Source organism: Lonchura striata, chromosome 5 (assembly GCF_050655825.1).
Source record: "Lonchura striata isolate lonStrDom1 chromosome 5, ASM5065582v1, whole genome shotgun sequence".
Lineage (NCBI taxonomy): Eukaryota > Metazoa > Chordata > Aves > Passeriformes > Estrildidae > Lonchura > Lonchura striata.
This window is the reverse complement of record NC_140707.1, coordinates 58,009,470-58,032,288: the sequence shown is the minus strand read 5'-3', so window position 1 is coordinate 58,032,288 and position 22,819 is coordinate 58,009,470. Positions and strand designations below refer to the sequence as shown.

Below are 22,819 nucleotides of genomic sequence, written 5' to 3'. Positions count from 1 at the left end.
GATTGGTGCTACTTCAACTCTGTCATGGAGCTGTACTCTGTGGTCTCTTGAGAGAAAGGTATATGACTAAGACTGTTACCTTCCTGATTCCTTGTGATGAATCCCTTCCAAAAGCTGATTGCCTCCAACTTGAGGAAGAAATGCTAGTTTAAACCAGTTTAGGATCTGACCCATTCAGTTCTTAGCCTTAAGTATCAGGGATTTCAACCAGAGCCAATTTATCAGGCAGAATTTTTCATGTAATATGAATTGTAATCAAACTAAAAATCTCCTCCTTTCTTAAAATATCTTGATATACATGGAGTCTGTCAAGGCAGACTTCAAAGTTTCATGTCTCTTTCAGCAGGGCAAAGATGGGTACCACCACAGGTACAAATGTTCCTGAGTATGCCTGTCCTTAGTTTTAAAGGAAACTTAGTACCTCTTGGGACATCCTGGCCAAACCTGGAGTGCTGTACATGAGTCTAAATATGTTTAAAAAACTTGTATTTTCATATGTGTCTGACAAGAAAAGCTGCTTGATTAGGTGGTGTTTGCATTTTGCTTTGAGAAATGAAACCATATTCTTAGGCCAGCTCATCCTATGGCAGCCTAAAGTGAATAAAACCTGGTTTGAGCTGACAAATTCCAAATTAAGCCAGACAACACAAGTAGTTTCCATATTATTGAACAGGTAATGTTTCTGACAGAGGTAGACTGATTTTGATCCTGTAGCAGAGGGAATTACTAGTTTTGTGCTTCACCTGCTCTGATCTTGGAAAAGGAGGGACCTTTCTAATTTAGCAGTTAGGAAAAGGAACAAAAAGGAGAAGAAGCTATTGCACAGGAAGCTGAGCATGGCCTCTGCTCTTCCTGTGTGAAGAACACTGTGCTGCCTCATGGCTAGCTGAAAGCAAAAGGGGTCCTGTGCTGTTGCTCTTGAGATGGGCAGAGAGCAGGAAAATTCCCACCTGCTGAAATATGCTCTGAAGACCTCACAGCATGCTCTTCTGCATGCCACCTGCTGGAATTCCCTGTCAGAAAAATGTTTCAGTTGCTGAGAACTTGTCTTTGCGACTGGAAAATGAAGGTGATCTGGGTTTGGTTCATTCTGTGGAAGAGGTTTCACACATTTCTAAGTGGGTCTACAGGGTATTTCACTCAATTTCTCTCCAAGTCTGCTGTTTTCCTGGAGTTAGATACAGCATTCTTCTCCCCTTAGCTTCTTTTTCGGGTCTGAATTCATTGGGGTACATTTCCATAATTCCAGGCCAGTTTTCTTCTGGCCAAGCCTTGGCATACATCACTGATCATGTGTAAGGGAGAGGGAACTCAATATAAGGGAGAGGCAACTGGATGCACAGGGGTGAAATCAGCTTCCAACCTATGCCCTGCTGGCAGTAGCACTCAGGATGAGGAAACAGCTGAACTGGCTGAAATGCACTGCTTTGGTTAGTGTAGAGAAGCGCAATGAAACCATCTGATTTCATGAATGTCAATATTTTAAGCATGTAGGGGTTTTTGAATTATTTTCCTGACTCCTCATTTCTGTTACAGAAAGTGATACAACATTATTTCCTTCAACAGAGAAATCCCTGAGCTAAGGTGTGATGTATACGTAACATACCAGCAGCATCAGAAGGAGACCGTGTGGGTTTTAATGAGGCTTGCAAGTCCTTGATCTAAACCAAATTTATTCTCAAACTTCACACAACTGTTTTAACAAAGTTACAGCAAATTCCCCTCCCTACATATGTCCAAATCTCATAATACCTGAAGACAGTGAGAGGTCCTTTCCACCCTGCAGCTAAGGCTCAGCGCTAGGGTGGTTTCTTGCTCTGCTATTAATGTGTCTAGACTGGTTGCTGAACCTTACTGCTTACCATCCAAGAGATCACCTTGAGGTGAGGCTCAGCAGGGGCATAACAATCCCTGTATGAATGCTCCAAGGCTGTTGCCAGTACAAAACAAAGCAGAACAGCTAAAAGCACCTTTGGTGATGGTGAGTTCTTGAACAACCTCAGGTTATTGCAAATTAATACCTGGCTTCTCTCCAAATTCAGGCATGGCTGGTCATCAGTTCACAGTATATAAAAAAAGCTCTTAAACTGGCAAGGCAGATTGCTGGAGGAAGGGACTTGATGGGTATCTGCAAAGATGCATCCTGCCTACAGGCCTAGGGTTTAATTTCTGCATTAGTGGTTGGCCTGAGGCCCAGTGCTGTGTTTATACTCAGAGCACATACTGCCTCGCACAGAAGAAGTGGCTTTTAGAATTTACTGAAGCATCAGGAATTAGTAACAAACTAGCATTCTGCGTCTCCTCCTCAGTTTAGGCAAAACTCTGTAAAGGCCAAATCAAGAGCTTTTTACCAAAGACCCATTCCTAGAATTTACCATTACTCTGCTGCAAGCTGGGACAGAGCCCTGAGGATATTCAGAGATCTGTGTGAAGACCCATGCAAAAAGGATATTATCCACAAAACACACACTTAAAGGTAACTTGTTTTTGAAGTTAAAGAGCTTAAAGTTAACCAGGTAACATCTTATACCAGTTATTAGTGCAGAGAACTTCACTAACTATTCCATTCTGAACACAGCCTGTGAATGTCTGATACCAAACATATCAACCATCACTGCTACCTCCAGTGTGAATATTGCCATGCCAGCTGTATCATAAACGTTGTTCCTTTGATACATGGAGAAAGACCCACAGTGGATACCATTGCAGTAGGAATTCTGTACCTGGATTTCCCTGAGCCATGGAGTCATAGATGAGTTTGCAGGTCTTCAACAAGATGGCAATTTTCTTTTCTGGAGAATAGGTCTTGTGCATGGTTGTGAACTTGTGAAGGATCTTTTCCAGCACAGCAGTTTCAGGCACACTGGTTGTGACACCCAGGTCAGTGGTAGTTGTGTTTTGTATCACAAGTTGGTTCTCTTTCAGCTGCTGTAAAGATCCATCTTTGTTGTGTATTTCTTTTAAGGAAGAATTAATGGCTTCCTTTAGAGGTTTCAGGACACATTTGTACAAAGCTGTCTCAGCAATCACTTCTGCATAGAGAAAGAACACAAAAGCATATAATAAATAAGCAATTTATTTTATTACAGTAAATTTATTTTATTACAGTAGTACAGGCGCAAATAAAAGTCCCAAGGAAGCGTGTGGTTGGTTATTCAAGCACTACTACATAGCTGTGAGAAGGGAACAGAAACCCAGTAAGTAAACATTTCATTACCAACCCTATTCAGAAGTCCTAGATGGGCTTGAGATGAACATCAGTGTGTGGTCTCTGTCACTGGAGCTGTAGGAGACCTCCTGCTACCAGCAGTCCCTGTTCTCTTTGCCTGACCCCTGGCTGACCAGCATGGCATTGCCAGGCAGCAGGAAAGCCAACTCTGGGGAGAGAAATCTCACCTAACCGATTTTTTTTCACAGCCCTGGACTTACAGATGCCCAGATGCAATTCATCTCATGTCCCTTCTGATCTCTCCTTCTGACTTGTTTGAGATATTCACTTTGGGATGAAATTAACTGCATCCTTAAAGAACCCCTTTCTTTCCTCAAAGCATTTGCAGCCACCAGCTCAGAGACAGACACCAGTATCTGGTCAGAGCTTCTCATTGTTATTGCCCAAGGGACTCTAAATTGCTGATCTTTTAAGACACCTCTTATGCCACCTGTGGAGGAGGACATAGTATGATGTGAGGACCCTGGGGGGCATTACCTTGGTTTAATAAGACACAAGAAGCTTCCCTCAAAAAGCTGTTAGACCCTATTTGCTCCTTTCCCTGTTCCTATGTCTGTTCCTATGTCCCTGAGCCACTCCCTCCCTATTCCCTGACTGGCCTCATCTTGGTACTGTCCCGAGACCAGGTTCACCCCCCGGACCCCTGTGGAGAGAGGAGGGAGAGCTGAGACATGTGAGTGCTGGGGCAGCTCTGAACATCTCACCGCACGCTGAATTAAACATCTGTGGATACCATGAAAAGGCCCTTTCTGCTTCTTTACCCCGGACTTTACTTGTAGCAGTTCAGGCTGCTACAGTATGAGTATGTTGAAAATTTGCTTAATATTTGGCTGAAGATGAAAGGAAGCTTAAGAGACTGTGAGGAAGTCTGTTGTCCAACACCTAAAAACCAGAGGCAAAACTAGGGGGACTGCAAGAGATTCTCTTGTTGCACTGAGACAAAAAGGTCGTTAGCAAAAGAGTTCATCTGCTCAGGCAGTGAGTGAGGAATGAAACAGAGAGCAGTAATATTTATGTATCCCAAATGCAACTATTTACAAAAATCCAGAGAACAAATCAGCCTGAAGCAGGGCAAATTCAAGTGGTAAATCCTCCAGTGGGAATCCCTTTCCTCCACAGAAGAAGACAGTCCTGTCAAGGTTGACTGGGCTACATCCTCCTGTTAAAGAACTGTCGGTGAACAGGGTTAGATGCAGGGTCACATCCAGGCATGTCTGTGGGAAGGTGGTGGGATACTTGCACACATACAGCTCCACCAAACAGAACAAGGACACTTCTTTCTTCCCCCTTTCCACTTTCACTAATCAAGATTCAAGACAAACTTCTCTGTGCTGCCCCCATGCTCCCCACCTTGAAGAAAGGTTGGTTATTGGGACAAAGATTGAAGGTGTTACACAAGGTGCATGAGAAGTGAAACTGCCGGTTCCGTCTCCTAGCTATGGCAGGGGCTGGCTGCAGGTCTGTTCTGCTGAGGATCTGCAGAATCATGTGAAGCCTTTGCTGTGGGAGAATGAAATCAGCAGAACCCACTGAGACTGACAGTGGACAGCCTTTACTCCTGGCTCACCACTTAGCTGAGTCCCACCTAATACTGGAACTGCAGGATCTCCTGGAATCCCTGGTCACTCCTATAGTTCACTCCATATTCTGGGTCTTCCAACTCTCAGCTTGTTTTAAGCCAATTTAAGAATCCACAAATAGCTCTGCATTGGTTCTCAGGTCCTCAAGAAACAGTTTCAAGCATTCAAAGGAGCATGTGTGTGTGCATGCATGCTTTTTCTGGCTGCACAGCTTTCACTGGGATGGAAAGTCCTACAGCTCTTTTTATATTCCCTCTTGGATGTACATTAAACAGAACAGTCCAATCCTTGGCAAGGAGAGAAGTAGCACACTATTCCCTCACAGGACATGAATGAGAAGCAATGAAGCACCTGTAAACAGTTTAAAATAATATTTTTTCTCCCCAAAGGCATTATTTATCCCCATAGATATTATTATACCTATGGCAACGAGGTGAACACTTAATTTTGGAGCTCGCAGTAGTCTTGCAACAGACATTTCTTCTGTACCTCTGAGCTCTGAGGAGCACAAAGATGAATCAAATCATCCTAGTCTTGTCCCTTCCTGTGAACAGTGATTGACTAAGCTGTAAGTCACATGCAGGGAGTGCTCCATCCTTGTAGCAGAGCAATGGATGTGGAAGGCCATGGGAATGCAGCTGTGAAGGGGAAATTTGCTTTTTGTGTTTCCAGTGAATTCAGCTCTGTGTGTGCAAACCTATGTGTATACATAAACATACACACACACACACACACACATGCATATCTATAATACACACATACATGTATGTCTCTCATGCATGCACACATCTTTTCTGCTTAAACTCTTCTGTTTAAAATATTCATAAAAGGATTTTCTCCTTATTGGTCTCCAGGTTTTAGAGCTGTTCTTCCAAGGGCTGGCAACAACAGAGCAGACTTCAATTCATGGTGCTCAGGTTTTAGGAGATGGTTTATAAATCTGTAAAGCAGAGCCTGTGCCTGCATAATTCTTTCTCCCTCCTCACATTTCCAAACCATGCCCAAGGATGAATAAACCACAGTTACCTACCTAACTGTTCCTCAGTGTAGGAGGCTGGGTCTATCAGCGATTTCAACTCAGTGCTCTGTACTAAGTAACTCTTCAGCTGCGTCATCATCAGCCGGATCTCTTGTAGCATCTCTGTGCTGGAGCTCTGCTTTGCCATCATCTCTAAACTGTACACTCTGTAGTCCCGCACCAGGTTGCCAAAGTATGACTCCTTGTCCTGTGCCAGCTCCACTATCTTCTTCTGCAGCTTCCTGTCACTAGACAAAAAGACCGTGAAGACATTGGACAGGTTCACCAAGGACAGCCTGTTTTTGGCCTTGGCCAAGATCACGGAGCGTGTCTTTTTACCAGATGAACCACTCAGCATCTCCAGGTCATCCTCTGTGCTGCTGGTGGAGTAGGAGTCTGGCTCAGATGTTGATGCCTGAGCCATGGTGCTGCCTCCCAGGTCCTCCAGAGACAAGCGTGACCCTTCCAGTTCAGCTGAGCTGACAGATTTGTGGCCATGTCCCTGTTCAGGCTTGCTGTGTGCCCAAGTGGCACCACATGTCACTGTAGCTGGACTGCCCTTGCACACAGCCTGCCCTGTGGCCACGGCCGTCTCTGCTGCTGTTCTTTGCTTCGGCTGGCAGGAGCTGGGGATGCTTGGTACCTGGGAAACTCTCTTCCTTCTCGGTGGTGGGATAGGAGGCGACTTTCCTTTCTCAGTGGCATTGCTTTGTGTCTTAGGCATGTCCTCCTTCTTCTCTGCAGGTTCAGGCTTTGTCTCCTGAAACTGTGATACAGCCCTTTTGGGAACCTCCCCAGGCATTTCTACAGCATTTTCACACAGCAGCGTTTTATCTCTGCCCTCTGCACTTGTATCTTGGTTTTCTTCTGTCCCTTCCCCTTTCAGCGTTTCACAATTTTCAGGATTGCCCACACAGCTCTCCTCTGAGGTTCTCTCACTCAGCCGCCTCCGCGGGGGAACCGAGGGCTGGGAGCCCTTCCTGGGGCTCACTGCCGAGGGCGCGTTGGCCGAGCAGCTCTGCTTCCTTTCTTCTTTATCGGCACTGCCTTCGATTTTCATTTCCTCGAAGCTCTTTCCTAGTGGCTTAATAAGAAGCTTGTTTTCTTCACAGACAGTCATGGGGTCCTGTGAGAGCTTCAGGGAAGATTTCTGAATGAGAGAATGAGAAGGTGGAGGGGGAGGAGGCCGTCGAGGAGACCTCCTTTCAGTAATCATGGTGGCAGGAGGGAGTTCAGTGCTCCCAGAGTGGCCTTTAGGAGAAGGTATATCTGGAGGGCAAGGATTACTGCACTCTTCTATAAAAATAGGATTCACAAACCACAGCCTGTCATTTCCTATTGACAGCTCAATTTCACATGAGCAGTGGTTTGTGCTACTTGCAAAACACTGGGTTGGTCTTAAACTGTCTGCCTGAGCAGTGCTGAAAGCATAGTCTTTTGCAGGGTGGGATAAGTCCTGTCTTCTATGGTTTAAATAGGAATCCCAGAAATCTGTCAAAAAAAAAAAAAAAAAAAAAAAAAGACAAAAAGACAATGAAAAAGAATATCTGAAAGAATTTTAGCTGCTACTGATATGTAGAAAATCTACTTATTTTTAAAATAAATGGTACACAAATTTCAATGTTAAACTTTCAAACCTCTGCCCAAAACAGTGTGAAGAAAGAGTTACCTGTTTTATGCATATAAAATTCTTCAAGTCAGAAGCTTCACCAGAATTCTCTCCCCTGTCAATTTTAGGACACTTACCTAGTGGAAGTTATTAATGCTCTTCAGCATTTTCAGTACAAGCAGGAAAGTACAAGTAACAAATATAAAGGATTGTGAAAAGAGATCTTTGCTTGTTCAGTGATCACTGCCCTCCAAATGCAAATAGCTGTGGCTGCCCCAGGAGAGGATGTGAAGACCCCAGGCAAACTGCATCTTCCTCTTGCTCACAAAAGTGAGGTGCAGGTCTGAGATAGCAGCCAGGATCCAACATGCACCAGGAGACAGCTGAGCATAACTCTACTATGCAGCAAGCTCATGTGGCATTCTGTTCTACAGAGGGTCTGATCCTACCTGGCAGGATTCCCTCCAGTCTGGAAACACATGATTTTAAACACCTTCCCCAGATTAGTATTACCATTAAAGTCTATAGTTCTGGATAACTGTTATCTATAGTCGTGGCCACTCTGCCTTGCACCTTGCCTGGAGACTGTCTTCCTGCAGGTGTCAGAGAGAAAGGATGATGCAAAAGACTACACAGGAAAGATGTATGATGAAGGACCAAGGAACAGCTAACTACTTCAGTGCCTTCAACTACGACTGAAAAAGAAAGATGGTGTTTCACATACAAGCAGTTATTTCTGTCAGAAATCTCTTATTATAATTTGTCTTTTAATAACTTGTTTAAAAATTACAAAGCATTGGTACATTTTTTTAAAATAGATTCAGTATCATATCCAACTTTTTTCCTTTTCCCTGAAGGTGAGGCTTCAAATCTGCCTTACAGGTCTGATTGCTTTCAATCAATATTAAAGCTGCTGATCCAGGGTTCAGTACTGGAAGCATCAAGAAACAGGATCTGGCAAACCTCATATGTTCTGACCAAGGAAAAGGGTATAAACTTCTGATAGTATTCACTGGATGAAAGCTGTATAGATGCCCATAGATTTAGGGATAAGGGGAAGATGGGAAATCCTGTAAACACAAAGATGCAGACAACTAAATAACTATTTTTCATGCTTGGTCCATAAACACAGAGCTGACACTGATGACACCCTCTTCTATGTGGATTTCAGGGGACACCATGGGGCTGCCACACAATGTCTGAACCCTGCCTGGTGCTTGGTGTCAGGAGTGTCTCCCTGCCAAAATCTCACATGCTGGACCCAAGAGAGGATGAATGGGGCTGCACACATGTGGGATGACCCTCAGTGCTGAGCATGGGGTACAGCTCTCAGGTCAAGAAGTGAGCTAAAAGGCAGTCTATTCCCATCAGGATAAAATTGCCTATTTAGCTTCTCGCAGCCTAGGCTAGTGCCCATGGTAAATTCAACTTTATAAGCATGTCAGCATGTTATCTTAGGGTGATGGACATTAGAACAGCTTTATTCTCTCTTTTCTTACTGTGAGAGGGAGGACAACAAAGAAGCTTAAAATAATAGTGTTGCTAAGAACAACAGCACTCTTGACAACAGAATTTGGGAGAAGACATGCAGATGCAACTGCACATACTAATACCAAGCTGCAAACCCCCTCACATCTGACACTGACTGGGGTACCATTTTCCTTAAGCTCTCCAGCTCTACGCAGTATCAGCAAATGCAGGACAGAGGAAGTTGTTTCAAGCCAGAATATAATGCTGTGAAGTCTCATGGGCTGAGGAAATGGTGAGTAAACCAATCTAAGAGGGGAAGTTGGTAATTTTTCTCAGTAGTGGTCAGGATAAGGCACTGTGATGAAAATGCAAAGCTCCACTCAGGCTGGGAAGGAACAGATGTGGTTCTACCAAGTAACACAGCTGCTTCAGAGCAGGCATTTCCCAGCACAGCCACGCTGTCTCACACTGGAGAGGAGGCCGTTTGATCATCTCCCTTTGCTGTCCTGGATCTTACCTTATCTTGCACTCTGGGAAGGATAATTAAGAAGTTCTTGGAGTCTTTGGCATGTCTATGATGGTATGTGGTATGCTTTTAGTGCAGTGCAATCATGCTAATTCTCCTCCTAAAAGAACTTCTGTACCAGTGAGGTCAGGACTAGAGAGCCTGCAGTACATCCTCTGTGACAACATACAAAACAGCCAGATCCTTTGTGGAAGAATTCATTTTGCAGATAGACATCTTACTTCTATAGCCTTGAAATACATATTATTTTGAAATAAATACAAAGAAACATATAAGAATTTCAGACAATTCTTTGTTTCCTTTGGAAGTGCCACTTTGGGCAGCATGTAATAGTTTGTGTTCACACTCGTATTCAAAAAATTTTGTTCCAGGAAGCAATAAACAGCATTTGTAAGCAGCTGAGCCTGTTTGATTCCACTAAGACAAATTTGCACTTCTAGTATCATTTCCCAGGAAGACTGCACACAACAGCAGGTTTTCTTCTATTGTCAGAAACTTGACTGGTATGAAATACACCATGACAAATAAATTTTCAAGCCTCGCTACTTTTATGACCACCAGTACAGGAGAGAAGAAAAAAGATTACAACCAATATTGCTTTAGTGCTTGTGCTTTAACTTATCTCTTCTTTCACAAGTTGCTGGAAACAGTTGCCTGAATCAAGATACCCTCTGCTGACTCAAATTAGACTGAAGGTTGCAGATTCATGATACACATCCTTAATTTTAATCTGAATTTTTTGACTTGTTATAAAAAATTAAGCGTGCAACTTGTTATCTCAAGCTGAAAAGTACCCTTTTATCAGCAATAAGTGCTGGCTGGACATCCATATAAAAGGATGCTTTGACAAATTGGAACATACTCAAAATAGAGGATGATGAAAGTGTTAGAGGCAAATCTGTTGGTGAAATTCAACAAAGCCACCTGAACTGAAACCAGTGGGGTTTGCCCATGCCTTCTGGGAGATATGATGCAGAAGACCCAAAAATAGTGAGAGTGCTCTAATAAATATCTCTAAATGAGCTAACTCTTCAATTTTCTCCATTGTTTGGCTGTTTTCAACACCGTAAGGAAAACTGAAAAACCAAGAAGCATGGAAGTGGCTTACTGAAGTAGCTGTCTCAAGAGGAGTGTGTTAAATGAAAAGGAATAGAAAGGAGATCTCCTTTCATTAACAATTGCTTTTTCTATCTGTAACTTTATACATCTCATCTAAAATTTGCTTGTTTGGTTGTGCCACTAAAAATAATGTCCCTTTTGCATGTGATTTGTGTAAGGTGAGAGAACATATTGGGACGATACATATTTCTCTACCAACTAGAAATCCTGCAGGAGCAAGCAAAAATATCAAAATTCAAAAATATCACACTTTCATCAGCATTGCCCCCACACATCAGAAGGAGAAGTTGCAAAGGTGTTTTCCATATAGCTCAGATACCAGCCACTTCCAGCATGTAGAAGTTATCCCGAGAGGCTGTGCTGCACTTCAGCTTACCCAGACTGGAGGGAACACGCCCTGGACAGAGATCCAGGTGGAGGTTTATGGCCAAGAGAAAAGTGACCATTTTGTCAGCATCCTGCTATGAACACAAAGTTCATAAACATCTTCCTCTTGCATTCAGACCCCTTTAGCTATTCTGAAGACAATAGTTCATCTATCTTCCAGTTGCATTATTAGTCTGTGCAAGGCACTATTGTTCTCACAAGTCCAAGTGAAAATCTGACTGCTTTGAGGGACTTACCTATCCCCAGACTAGAAATAATTTCAAGGTCTTGAAAGCTACTGGCTTCTAATATTGCTTGTGGCAGCTTCAGGGTAAAGGGCAGCAAATCCCTGTAGAAATAAACACAATGAAAAAACGGAAAAAGGATAAACCCCACAACTGTTAGGAACTCCAGACTTCACTCGATTTTAGTGATTGCATTGGCTCACAATTTCAGCTGTGTTTGGCGAAGTCATGGCTGGTAAGGAATTATGGACATTGTGCCAGCCTGGGTTACTCTGATTTCACAAAAGATCACCAGCTTCTGTGGTGATGCTTCATGCTATAGCACTGACTTAATCACTGTGCCTTAGCTCTGTCCTCTGAAAAGAGCAGAAATGCCTCCACCTCAGGGAAGGCCACAAGGGTTGAGAAATACATTCCCATTAAAAGTGAGGTGCTGCAAATTCTAGTTATTTTTATTAGAAAAGCCAATCTTTTTCATGTGGAAAGGTTTTGAGGTCCTTTTTCTTTCTGTTTACCCCTCTCTCACTACTCTACTTCCTCTTTTGAAAATCTCTGTAAGTGCGAGGCATGGCTATATAGCAAGACACAGAGGGATTGTGAAAGGAAAGCCCTACCTGGGGAAGGGTAAACCCTGGGTGAAGAGACAGACAGTAAGGAAGTGCTGCATGACACCGAGGACACACATATCCCTCTAACTCTCTACTCTCAGAATTCTGAGTACTTGGTTTCTGGAAAGATGCTGTATTTCTATGACAAAAAAGATAAGAGTTTCTCAGAGGATGTTGGGTGGGTTTCACTGAAACACACCCTGTCTCAATTTAACAGAGCCCTTGCTCTGCCAGTGAGCTGTTCAGGTTTGCCTCTTGCCCAGTGAGAATTTGCTGACCTCGCTCTTGCCTCAATTCCCATTCTAACAAGGACTAGAAAACCAGTCCGTAAGTGATAGCAAGGAATGGTGAAGGATTATCTTACACATAAAAAGCTCTACAAAATATACATGATAGAAGGAATTGTTACAGAAAAACTGGCCTTGTGAGTAGGAGATCTCTGCTAAACAAATGCACACTGCAAAAAAGCACGTAACTGCAGACCTCTCTGTTGACAGATGAATGCAAGGGGCCTATTTCTGACCTTTTAGACAGACACATACCTTACTGATGTTTTGTGTTCTCCATGGGTTCTCTGTGCACTGCTGAGCACTCTGCTGTCACTCACATAAACTGATGGAATCCCTGGCTTATTATTTTTTCATGGCAGATATGAGGTTTAGAAGAGGAAGAGGAAGAGGGTCCATGTACCTTCTGCTTTCTTTGTTGTTTTATATGCATGAATAGCTCTCTTCTTTTTCTTTTTTCTTTTTTTTTTTTTTTAACATATTAAGATCAGGAAATATTAGGACATTGCCCTAATAGAAAAAAATCTGGTTTAGTTAACGGGGCAGAAGCTTGCAGACCAGCCACCAAATCATCTGTTACCTACAGACAGGTAATATATCCAGGCCAAAATTTTTTTGAGAAGAGCCTGTCAGCCCTGAAAAGCTGTTTCCAGCTATTCATAGACAATTTACTACATCCCTGTTCTCAGGGCTCTGCATTCACCTTCCCAGAGAGCGCCTATGAACTGCCAGCAAATGGTAGGTCAGTGTCCTTTTATTACCTGCTTCTCTCAGAAAATTATTCCCTTTTTATCTTGCCTTTTGACAGTAGCCTGGAAAATCACATGAACCATCTGAATATGTATTTGACACTCAGCAGTGATATCTATAACAGGAGCTGAACTGATGCCTTGTGAAGGCTGACCTAGAACAGAGGCTAGTCAAAGAATAAAGTAGGGATTTATTAAAATGCCTCAGTAGATCCACCTTGGGCAGGACAAGAGCCCAGCCAGGGCTACACGCAAGATGAACCCAAAATGGTCACAAAATGGACCTGGTCACGAGGCCTCTCATTTTTAAAAGTTCTGGTCCATTTGCATATTGGAATTAATTGCCCAGTTACAGCTTTAGGTTGTGAAGTTCCATCCCTCTTGCTTTTCTTTCTTTAGTCCATGTTGTTTATGTTCTTGGGCCTGAAATTTGGGTTGGTTGTCCTTGTTTCCAAGCTAGGAAAGGAATTATTTTGTCTACCTACTCTGTGAAGACAGATTTCTATCCCTTAATATGAAGCTCAGAACTACACACTAAAGCAGTACAGAATCTGAAAAATATAAAAGCTCAAACCTGAGGCATCAAATCTAATAACTCTTTCTTTCTTTCTTTCTTTCTTTCTTTCTTTCCTTCTTTCCTTCTTTCCTTCTTTCCTTCTTTCTTTCTTTCTTTCTTTCTTTCTTTCTTTCTTTCTTTCTTTCTTTCTTTCTTTCTTTCTTTCTTTCTTTCTTTCTTTCTTTCTTTCTTTCTTTCTTTCTTTCTTTCTTTCTTTCTTTTCTCTCACCATGATCCTTTTTGCAGGAAAGCAGAAGTGAGCATATTTTCTGCATCACCAGCCACTTACTAGAAATGCCCAATTCTATTTTGCATTTGGGCTGTTCGTTGCTTTAGTGAGAAAGAAATCTTTATAAGGATCCAGAGGTTAACTTATGTCCATTCTATAGGGTCTATAAACATCTAGGTAGCTAAATGTCTATTAACTGATCAGGGTGAGGTGAAGCATGGTTTCCTCTGTGCAGGCAGGAGCTGTGGCTCCTAGTGCTGAACTCAGCTGGCTGCAGGAGCAGCTCTCAGAAGAGTGGGGGACTGGCTGGGTGAGCTGTACCACACAGTATCCTACCCCAGAGAGACTGTTCCTACTGTGTGACCTAACCAAGTGACTGATGTGACTGCCTTGTAAACATATCCTGAATCTGCTTTCTTCTCTTAAAAGAAAATAACTACTTTAAGAGTCATGTAAGTTTATATAGAGGAAGTTAAAAGTCTACAACCAACTCACAGCTGGGCCGGCTGCAGTAGGGATGAGGTAAATTGGTGGAGGTATTGCTGCAGTGTGCTAAGCACAAGGACACAGATCAGAGAAGGCTTCAGACATCATCAGCTGCTGATCAAACCTTGCACTAGTGAAAATTACATTACAGGCCTTTTCCATCTCTGTACCAATTATTCTTGGTATTTCTGTGCTGAGCAAACAAACACTTTTCATTTCAAATTTTACCTAAGAAAATATATTGTTTCAGGAATACTTCCCTTGACAAATTCCCCATCAGTGACTAAGTGCTTTGAGTCACCAACAGGCAACAGTCCATCAGTAGGTTTGCTAAGATGCTGCCAGGGGTGTGTGTGTGTATGTCTGTGTGTGTGTGTGTGTGTGTGTGTGCTTAAATCTCTAAATAAATATTTAACTCGGGGCCCTTCTTCCTCCTTGCTCTCCTAGCCTCAGTTCTGTGCCTCTGTTCTTTGTGGAAGCAGCCCTATGGACCAAGCTTCCAGCTGCTGTGCATTTGAAATACTTTCAGGTCCGGCAGGCTGGAGGGTAGCAGAGGAAACAGAGGGGTCTGTGCTGGGACTGGGGACTGGGGAAGGGCAGACCAGAGGGGAGGGCAAAATGGCTGTGCCAGGAAGCAATGAATCCAACTCACCTGCTGACACAGTAGAAGGCGACCAATTTGAAAACATCTTCAAATACAAGGACAGATCCTTCCAGGTACAGGACTGGTAAAAAACAGAAAAAAAAAGCAGCAGCTGATTTATTTGAGCTATATGATTAAAAAAAAACCAAACAGGTAGGTTTGGCTAGCACATCTTGTGTTCTGTGACAGTCCAGTAATTTCATGGACTAATACGACAAATTGTAAGAACTGGCTTCAGATGGCCAAATGCAACAAGATTCTTCAGGGAGACACTAGAGAAGAAATAGCTCAGCTTGGCTTTCTGAAAAGTTAGTTCAAGATATCCAAGTGTTGTGACATTAACAGAAACAATGGGAAGAAAGAAACCTCCCAGCTCACTTCCAAAGGGATCGTTACAATCCCATCTGTCTCTAAGGGAGTGCATATCTGCAATACATACAGGGCTGACCTTGTGGCTCCCCATGCTGGAATCTGGTTTGGACTGGATGGACAAAGTGCTTTGAAGGAAAAAGAAAAATAGGAATTACTGTTTCATTACTGTGTGTGTGGGCTCTGACCTGGGTCACACAGGCAGTGTGAGCATAGCCTGTTTGTATCTCTTCTGTCTTCTCCCTCCCATGGTGTTATTCAGTGACTGCACTCCCCAAATACAATCCACCATATCAGAGAGTTCTTTAAGATGACCTTTCTTAAAGACATGCATTTGGGCATTGTGTAGCCCAAATCTCACATGTTACTACAGAGCTTTTGGCTTTTAAACTAGAAAAAATTCATTGACCAGCGGAGAATGTTTCACTGACTGAGAACCCAAGACAGAGATAAAGACCTGGATGTGCAGGAGAGATGTGTCCATCTTTGCTTCAGCCTTACAATCTCACCAACTCTATGCCTGTCTGTAGCCCCACTACAGACACTGACAAGGGTAAGGAAATCTGCGGTGGATTCTCAGAAATGCCCACTTACTGGTGGGAAACAACTATCTCAAAGCTGCACTCCAGAGCTGCCACAGGAGCATGCCAGGAGTCCCTGGGGAGCAGCACCAGCTCCCACCCCCATGGCACTGCCCACAGATGCTGTGCATCTTCCTTCTCTCTGTTCTAGGCCACAGGTCAGAGCTGTGGATTCAAAGCTGAGCTATTGTGATTCAGCTTCCTCAGTCAGCCCTGATTCACAGCCCTGTGAGCTGTCTCCAGCCCCTTGCCCTGCCTGCCTGGTGGTTGGTCTCCTGCAAAGAAAGGCCTCCAGCACCTGCAGGAAGCAGACATCCTCCTGGCTCTCCTCTCCTCTCCCTCGCCTCTGTGGCCTGGCTTTGTTTTCCAGACAGCAGATAATCTCCCAGCAAGGAAATGCTCAAGATTGTCTCTTGTTCAGGTTCATATCTCATTCCCCCAAATCAGGCATTTCCTCCTTTTGCTTCTCCCTTTGCTCTAGCTCAGGCCCAGCAGGTTGTTATTTTGGGCTGAATACTCCAATGTAGGCATTTTTTATAGAGACAAAGACCATGTAATTCTCAATAGTCATTCCTAGCATCAGTTTATGTTGGATCAGCATGAGCAGTTTAACCACAGTGTATGCACCCATACCAGACTGCAATGTGGAATTTAAAACATACTTCAAGCAAAACAATCCCTTTCCCTCACTTTTCTCTCACAACTGGAAAAATCATATTTGGCAATTTATTTTTTTTTTCATAATAAGAATCATATTTCAGTCAGGGATTTTCATTGAACATCTACCACGAACAACTTCTGTAGTTTGAAACCCATCTGCTTTGCAGTTCTGATACAGGAAACAAAAATAAAGACAAAACCCAGTCCTGTTCTGGAGAATGAACCAAATCCCAAGAGTCTGAATTTGCTTGAATCTCCAGCTATTAAATAAAGCCCTTTGTACAGATGATTGTTTTAAGAGAGTTTTTTTTTTTTCTGTCAAGAGCTACATGCTCACTTTGGCATTATGAGTTGCAGGTGTCCATAACAGACCAGGCTGCACCTGTACATGCTCACATATATGGGCAAATTGCTTGGATTGGGACTACTGATTGTTTCTGTGCCAGGAAGCTCTGCCACTTGAGAGCTTGTATGTTAGACAAAAAAATATTAGTCCGAGTGCCTCTGTGTCAGGAGTTTCCACATATAAGTGCCTTGCCATTGCACAACTACTTCTCCTCACATATATAGTTAAATTGCATAAAACACCACAAATGACCAGGAATTATACTGCTAAGGAAGACTAGGTACAAAAAGCTGCTGAAGCTCAAGGACAGAAGTTTTCTGCAGGTGGTATGTATAAATAGGACTGTCCCTGCTCTGGGATGTCCCAGAAGGTAACAAAACCAAGCATATTTCTCGGCAGACTGGAATTCATCATACAGAGACCTATAGCTCTTCTGGGACATTTCTGGGCAGCCTGCAAACAAGTAAGAACAGATGGAAGAACAGTAAGAATAGTGCTTTAGATGTGTCATTACTCGAGGTACTAAGACCATCAGGACCAATACTCAGCCCAAAATGTATTCTGAGCAGTGGCCATGTCAAGCAGCCTGCACAGGGTTGCCATGGCTACTTGGATCTGCTCCCAGCACAGCACCCATGGGGAAATTCTGCCTTGCAAACTCCTGTGGGAACATCTTCCTTGGGAGAAAATGTAACACTTTTCTCTTAGCCGATTTTTTTTTTCTAGACACCTGCTGACATCAGCAGACATCACTGATAAGAAGTGCTTTTCTTTTGGATGGCAGATGATGGCTATGATAGGAACTTGTCTTGTGGGAATGGTTGCCATTCACCTGTGGAGACCATTTTGTGCATCCTGCTGCATGTTTCTAATTCTTGGAAAGACACAGAAAATAGGAATCTTGAACAGCCAAAAGGCTGACTGTTTGGGTCCATATTTCTGTCCCTTAGAGCCATTGCTGCCTTCAAGTCACCCTGCTCTGACAAGACAATCAGGAAGAGGTGATATTCTCTGGCTGTGGGTGTGTTGTGGGTAGCTGGGGACATTTCATTGACATGAGAACTGCTGCTTAGGGAGGGATCGTGATGCTGCCATTTATAGGAACTCATGACTTTTGCAGAATCTACAAGCAGACATCTGCCAGACTGCTGTAATCCTGATGAAAAGTGCAGAGAAAAAAAATTCACCTTTCTTGGGATTGTAAAACTAGATCCAGGACACCTTAAGAGCAAGGAAATATCTACATCTCACCATAGCAGTGCCTGAATGTCAAGAATAGGATCAAAAGCAAGAGAAAAAATAGGCTGGGTTCTGTGAGCCAAACATATTGCCACAGCATATTGAGTTTTACCTGATATTTAGAAACCCATTGAAAAATGTCACCTACAGGAAATAAAAGGGGAAATGTGTAGATCAGTGGGCAATTTTGAGTAGTCTGAAACAAAGAGATAAGAATTAATTGAATTTTTCTTATGGGTGACAGAAGCATTTGCAACATGAATTAGTGGTTCATTGGTGACTATACTCTCTTTTTGAGTTCTTTGGCAACTCAGTAAATGAACAGAACTTGGCTAGGTTATGAGCTGTTATATATATTTATGATTGTCTCATCTTCCTCTTTCAAACACCAGCATGGTCTGAAGAGTGCCATCTTTAGGCACTGTCTCAGATCTGTATTCATATTCCCTTTACTCTTTGAATCTCCCCATAATTTCTCCATCCAGATGCAGATATCTTTGAGTCACACTGTCCCTGAGCTTTCCTTTCCTCTCTGATTTTTTCCCCACAGAATTGTGTTTGCTAGTTCCATTTTTCTGGTACATGGACAGACCAAGACATTTCCATTTTATTGCTTACACAGGCTCATGGGACTCAATTACTTCAGCTTCTTCTTCTCTAGTGGCGCTGTTCATGCTATCCATTGTATTTTCATTTGTTTTTGGTATCTGTGTAGTCCTTCAGAGACATCTGAATTCAAAGACATGAATTCCTTATTCTGCAGCAGTTATGTCGACAGAGGACTACTGAGAAAACACCCATCCTCAGAAGTCCTGCCTGGATGTGCTTAGATGTTCTCATTCTTCCAAAATCTGGGAAACTGTGAGATTTATCATTATGGATGTGATTCCAGTTTTCTATTTCTATTTTCAGATTATAAATCCAGAGTCTCCTAACAAGAGTTGTTTTTCTCCTTTGATACAAGTCTGTGGTTTGATACCACAGTGGCCAACCTTTGCAATAAGCAGCACAGGCCAGCTTTGCTGCTGCTCTTCTACCCTCAGAGAGTAAACCTAGCTGTGAGGATGGGATCACTCCAAGGCAGAGGCTACCAAAATTCTTACTCCCAGACACTGACAGCTCAGGTTAGCAGGTTAGCAGTTTCCTGCCACTGAGGAAGGAGCCCTGAGTATTTCAGTGGAGTGTTACAGTGACTGCTGTAGCCCCAAAGCTGAGGCTGTTGTGTCTGTCACGATACACTGTGCTTGTCCTACCTGCTGTGCTCTGCAGAAATGTGTGAGAGTGTGATGTAATTCCTTCAGGTTATTGTTTCAGTTCCCCAGTTCTGACCCTTATTCATGCAATTGGCTCGTGGTGGTTTTAAGAGAAAGATCCTCAGTTGGATGCTTCTAAAGAAGGGAAACTAAGATTTCATTGGCAGAAGTCCTTAGTGTGTTTAAGGTACCTTTCTGCAACATCTCTGTTGGGAAGTTCCTAGTATTTGTTTTTAGCATTGTTTAGTGTGTTATTTCTTGATGACCTTGTGGATAGAAGTATATGGCCTTCTAATGCTGTGTTTTTCTAAAACACTGACACTGTTTATCTTTTTCTTCTGTTTTTCTTTTTTCTTCTCAAGGTCTTTTTATTTATTCTGTAATCTGATGCCTCTGCTTCTTCCACATGATTTCAAAGCTGTAGTTTCAGTTTTGGTTGCACAATTCTAGATTGTCCTAGTCAACCTATGTCTGTTTTGTCTTTCTTATCTTTCCTAATGTGCTTTATTTAACTGCCAGTTGTTTCTGGTTTTTTCCCTCATCAAGTGCTGAAACTTCACCCATTTGAACTTCTGCCCGAGTCTCCTGTTGTGCATCCAGCTCCTCCTTTTTCAAAAGATTTCAATTTTGTGGCTTCCTACAGAGTTTAATTTTTCTGGCTATGATGAAAAAAGTCACTGCTCATGGCAGTTCCTGGGAAATTGGAACTAATGAATTATGAAAGTGATAAAGTGTTAATGAGCTTGGTTGTAGAGTATAAGAGAAATCTATTTTTAAAGTATGTTCTTCATTAAATATAATTATGTTGTGCTGAACAAAGTGTCATTAGAGAAGATGCAAATCCCAGGCTTTTCTACTCTTCTCAGGCCGGAGCTGAGTAGAAGGGACACTCGGTAGAGATGACAGTTCCCCTCTACCCTGTGTGCCTGTTCTGCTGCTAAGATAAGGAGCTGTCCTCGCACCTAACAGCCACAGGGTCTTGGCCACTCCATTATACTTCAGCTCATCCACATTCACCCAAGCAGATGGGCAGCACCTTGGTGTCCACTGACACTTAATGCCTTTAATTCAGTTTAAAATCCCAGTTCTGCCTGGTCTCGTTGTCTCTGCTGCAGGATGCTCAAGCAGGAATGTGTTACAGGCATTTTGCTGCTCTGTTTCCTCCTCATTGTGATCAGTGTTTCAGCAGGGGATGAGAGGGTGCCTCTCACAGGTACTTCAAGCACAGCCAACTCAGTTAAAAGAAAAGTGTCACAGTGCTCAGTGCTTTCATTAAAGGTATCTATGTGGATAGCACTGCCAGCTATTTCAGGGATTAAGAGCGGAGCACATGCTGGAGAGTGGCTGTTCAGTTTCAAAGCACTTGCCTTACTTGTCAGGTCCTCAACCCCATATCCCCTTTCCAGGGATGGAATAATGTGGAAATTCCAGTGTTTCTTCAGCTAGAGGAGATCCAGGACTTCTTTCCAGGGGAATTCCCAGGAACAGATGTCAATATGAGATACAGCTGAAGTTCTAGGTGTAGCCACATAGGGTCTGTTTTTTCAGGAAAAAGGGAGGAAACATGGCCTTTCTGAAATACTGAGGGCTGAGGGGGACACCCAGGGGAGTAGGATAACATACTCAAACGATGTGAACCCTGCACTAAGCAGCTGAGCACGAGTTGGGATCATTGCTGGAGAAGTCACATTTTTGCAGGTCATTCAGCAGCCACTGGTACATTACAATGGCAGTACAAGATTTATGCTGCCCAGCTGCTCATTAAAACTGTCAGGGCTGGGGCTCATGGCTGACAAGACAAACTTGATATAGCCACTTGTAAGTTACTCTCAAAAGGCAAATTTCTTCGGTAAAACTTTGTGAAGCAAACAAAACATTCAGATATATAAAGGGTCTCCCCTGTGCCTCATGTAACAGGAAACAGTGCTATGATTTTAAATTCTGGGGATTTAGCTCTGAGCAACAGTCTCCAGGTCATATGGATAAATCTTGAGAATCAATCCTTATGTGAGAAATGTATGCTATCATACAGATGTATTTTATTAAAAAAATGTTTTTCTCCATTTACTTTGGAGGATAGTTTATTTCTCTGGCTCTGAGATACATTGTGAAGTACCATAGTGCTGAGGTTAATCATACAGAAAAAGGAAGTTTGCTGAGTGTTTTAAGGGAAGACACTCAGTATTCAGAATCACATTCTGCAAGAGAGACTTACAGGAAGAAAAGCTTTTACAAGCAAGACACTTTCCAAGGGTGAGTGATTAAAGAGAATAACCCACTTTGAAATGGCAGAGGTCAACAGAGTGGACAAAAAAGGGAAAAAATATACTTCTGCTTCCAAGAGCTGCAATCCCACCTAATTGACAACCTGGTGAAAACACCTCTTTTGTTTCCTGCTTCTGAGTGGGATAGATTGCACTGTCACTGACTGTGAGGGTCCTATTCAAGGGTCAAAGAGTGAGGTCCTTCTTAATGCCCTCATTTATCTTCAAACAGTATCTTATTTACCTCATTTACAAATCTAAAATCATGTTTATTAAGCTCTATAAGATCTTTAGATAGCACTGGTCAAGGATAAAAAACTATCATTTGTTTCAGTTTAGCCTCTGAGACAAGGGCACTTGTATTATGGGTACTGATTTAGAGTTGCTGTTTTAGAGCCAGTAAGCTTTTTGGGTTGTGTTCAAGGAAATAAGCAGAGCAGGGTAAGACAATATTATCCTAGAACAGCACGCATAGTCTCTAGCTCTGATTACACACAGAATTTGCATTATGCCTCTTGGGAATGAAAAATAAGGAAAAAAAAAAAGCCAAAGTAAGGATTAACAAAGCTAACAAGACCCCGAGGGCTTCTTTCCAAAAGGCTTTACCTACAATCCCATCGGTTTAAAGCCTAGAGTAAAAATAAAGTATTTGTATGGAGAGACGAGAGGTAACTGTTCAGGATGAGAGTTTAAAAAAAAAATAGAATAAAGCTACCCGCTATAAGCAACTGGAATGTTTCCAAAACAACTTGTAAATCACAGAGAAGCCTGGCACTGTTCAATCTTGAAAAAGCAGCTGCACAAGTGTTTAATGTTTTTAAATAAGCAATGTGTCAAAGTGATGTGGGACTCAGCTCACATGAGAAGGACTTGGTGAGAATTTCTGCTTTCCTTGTGCACGTCTGCATTTAGGAGAGAAATGATGGACTTGCAAAACAGGTTATAAAATGTGTCTTCATACAGTGTTTTACAATATCCCCCAGGCCTGTGGTCACTGCTCTTGCCAAACCAAAATTCTGGGCTCCTAGTTCAGAGTAATCTCCTGAAGGGGAACTCCTTGACTCTAACCCACTTTTCAGGGTTAATAGCGATGTGGATAATGGAGAAACTCATCCTTGACAGACAGACTGATCTCGGGAAGACATCTAGGTTAGACATGCGTAGGGGACTAGAAATCATTCAGTGTTTTATCTTGAATCAAACCACAGACAGCCGGCTAGACAAAGATAATGTCTCCTATGTCCTCATTACAGCCCACATAGCGGTGGCCTTTGGTCTGGTACTGCCTGTGGAGGCAGATGAGTTCCAGCAGAAAGCAGCAGCAAAAGAGCACCCCCAGAGCTGAAGGTCAGGGCTGGGGCAGAGCTGCCCAGTTATGCCATGCCAT

The 22,819-nt window shown here is 42.8% G+C and overlaps 1 protein-coding gene across 3 annotated transcripts in view; it reads right to left on the bottom strand.

The window, feature by feature from the left end:
- Positions 1-22,819, bottom strand: part of RIN3 (Ras and Rab interactor 3) — an 80,408-nt gene that overhangs the window by 25,572 nt on the left and 32,017 nt on the right. For 2 of the 3 annotated variants that reach the window (XM_085582272.1, XM_085582273.1), the window contains 3 exons: positions 14,730-14,802; positions 5,840-7,318; positions 2,724-3,032 (listed from right to left, as the gene is read on the bottom strand). In XM_085582272.1, the coding sequence (XP_085438398.1) occupies positions 2,724-3,032; positions 5,840-7,318; positions 14,730-14,766 (1,825 nt within the window). In that variant the 5' untranslated portion in view covers positions 14,767-14,802. Of the gene's footprint in view, positions 1-2,723; positions 3,033-5,839; positions 7,319-11,174; positions 11,267-14,729; positions 14,803-22,819 lie in introns of all 3 variants that reach the window. The other variant, XM_021531960.3, reaches the window with a different exon arrangement.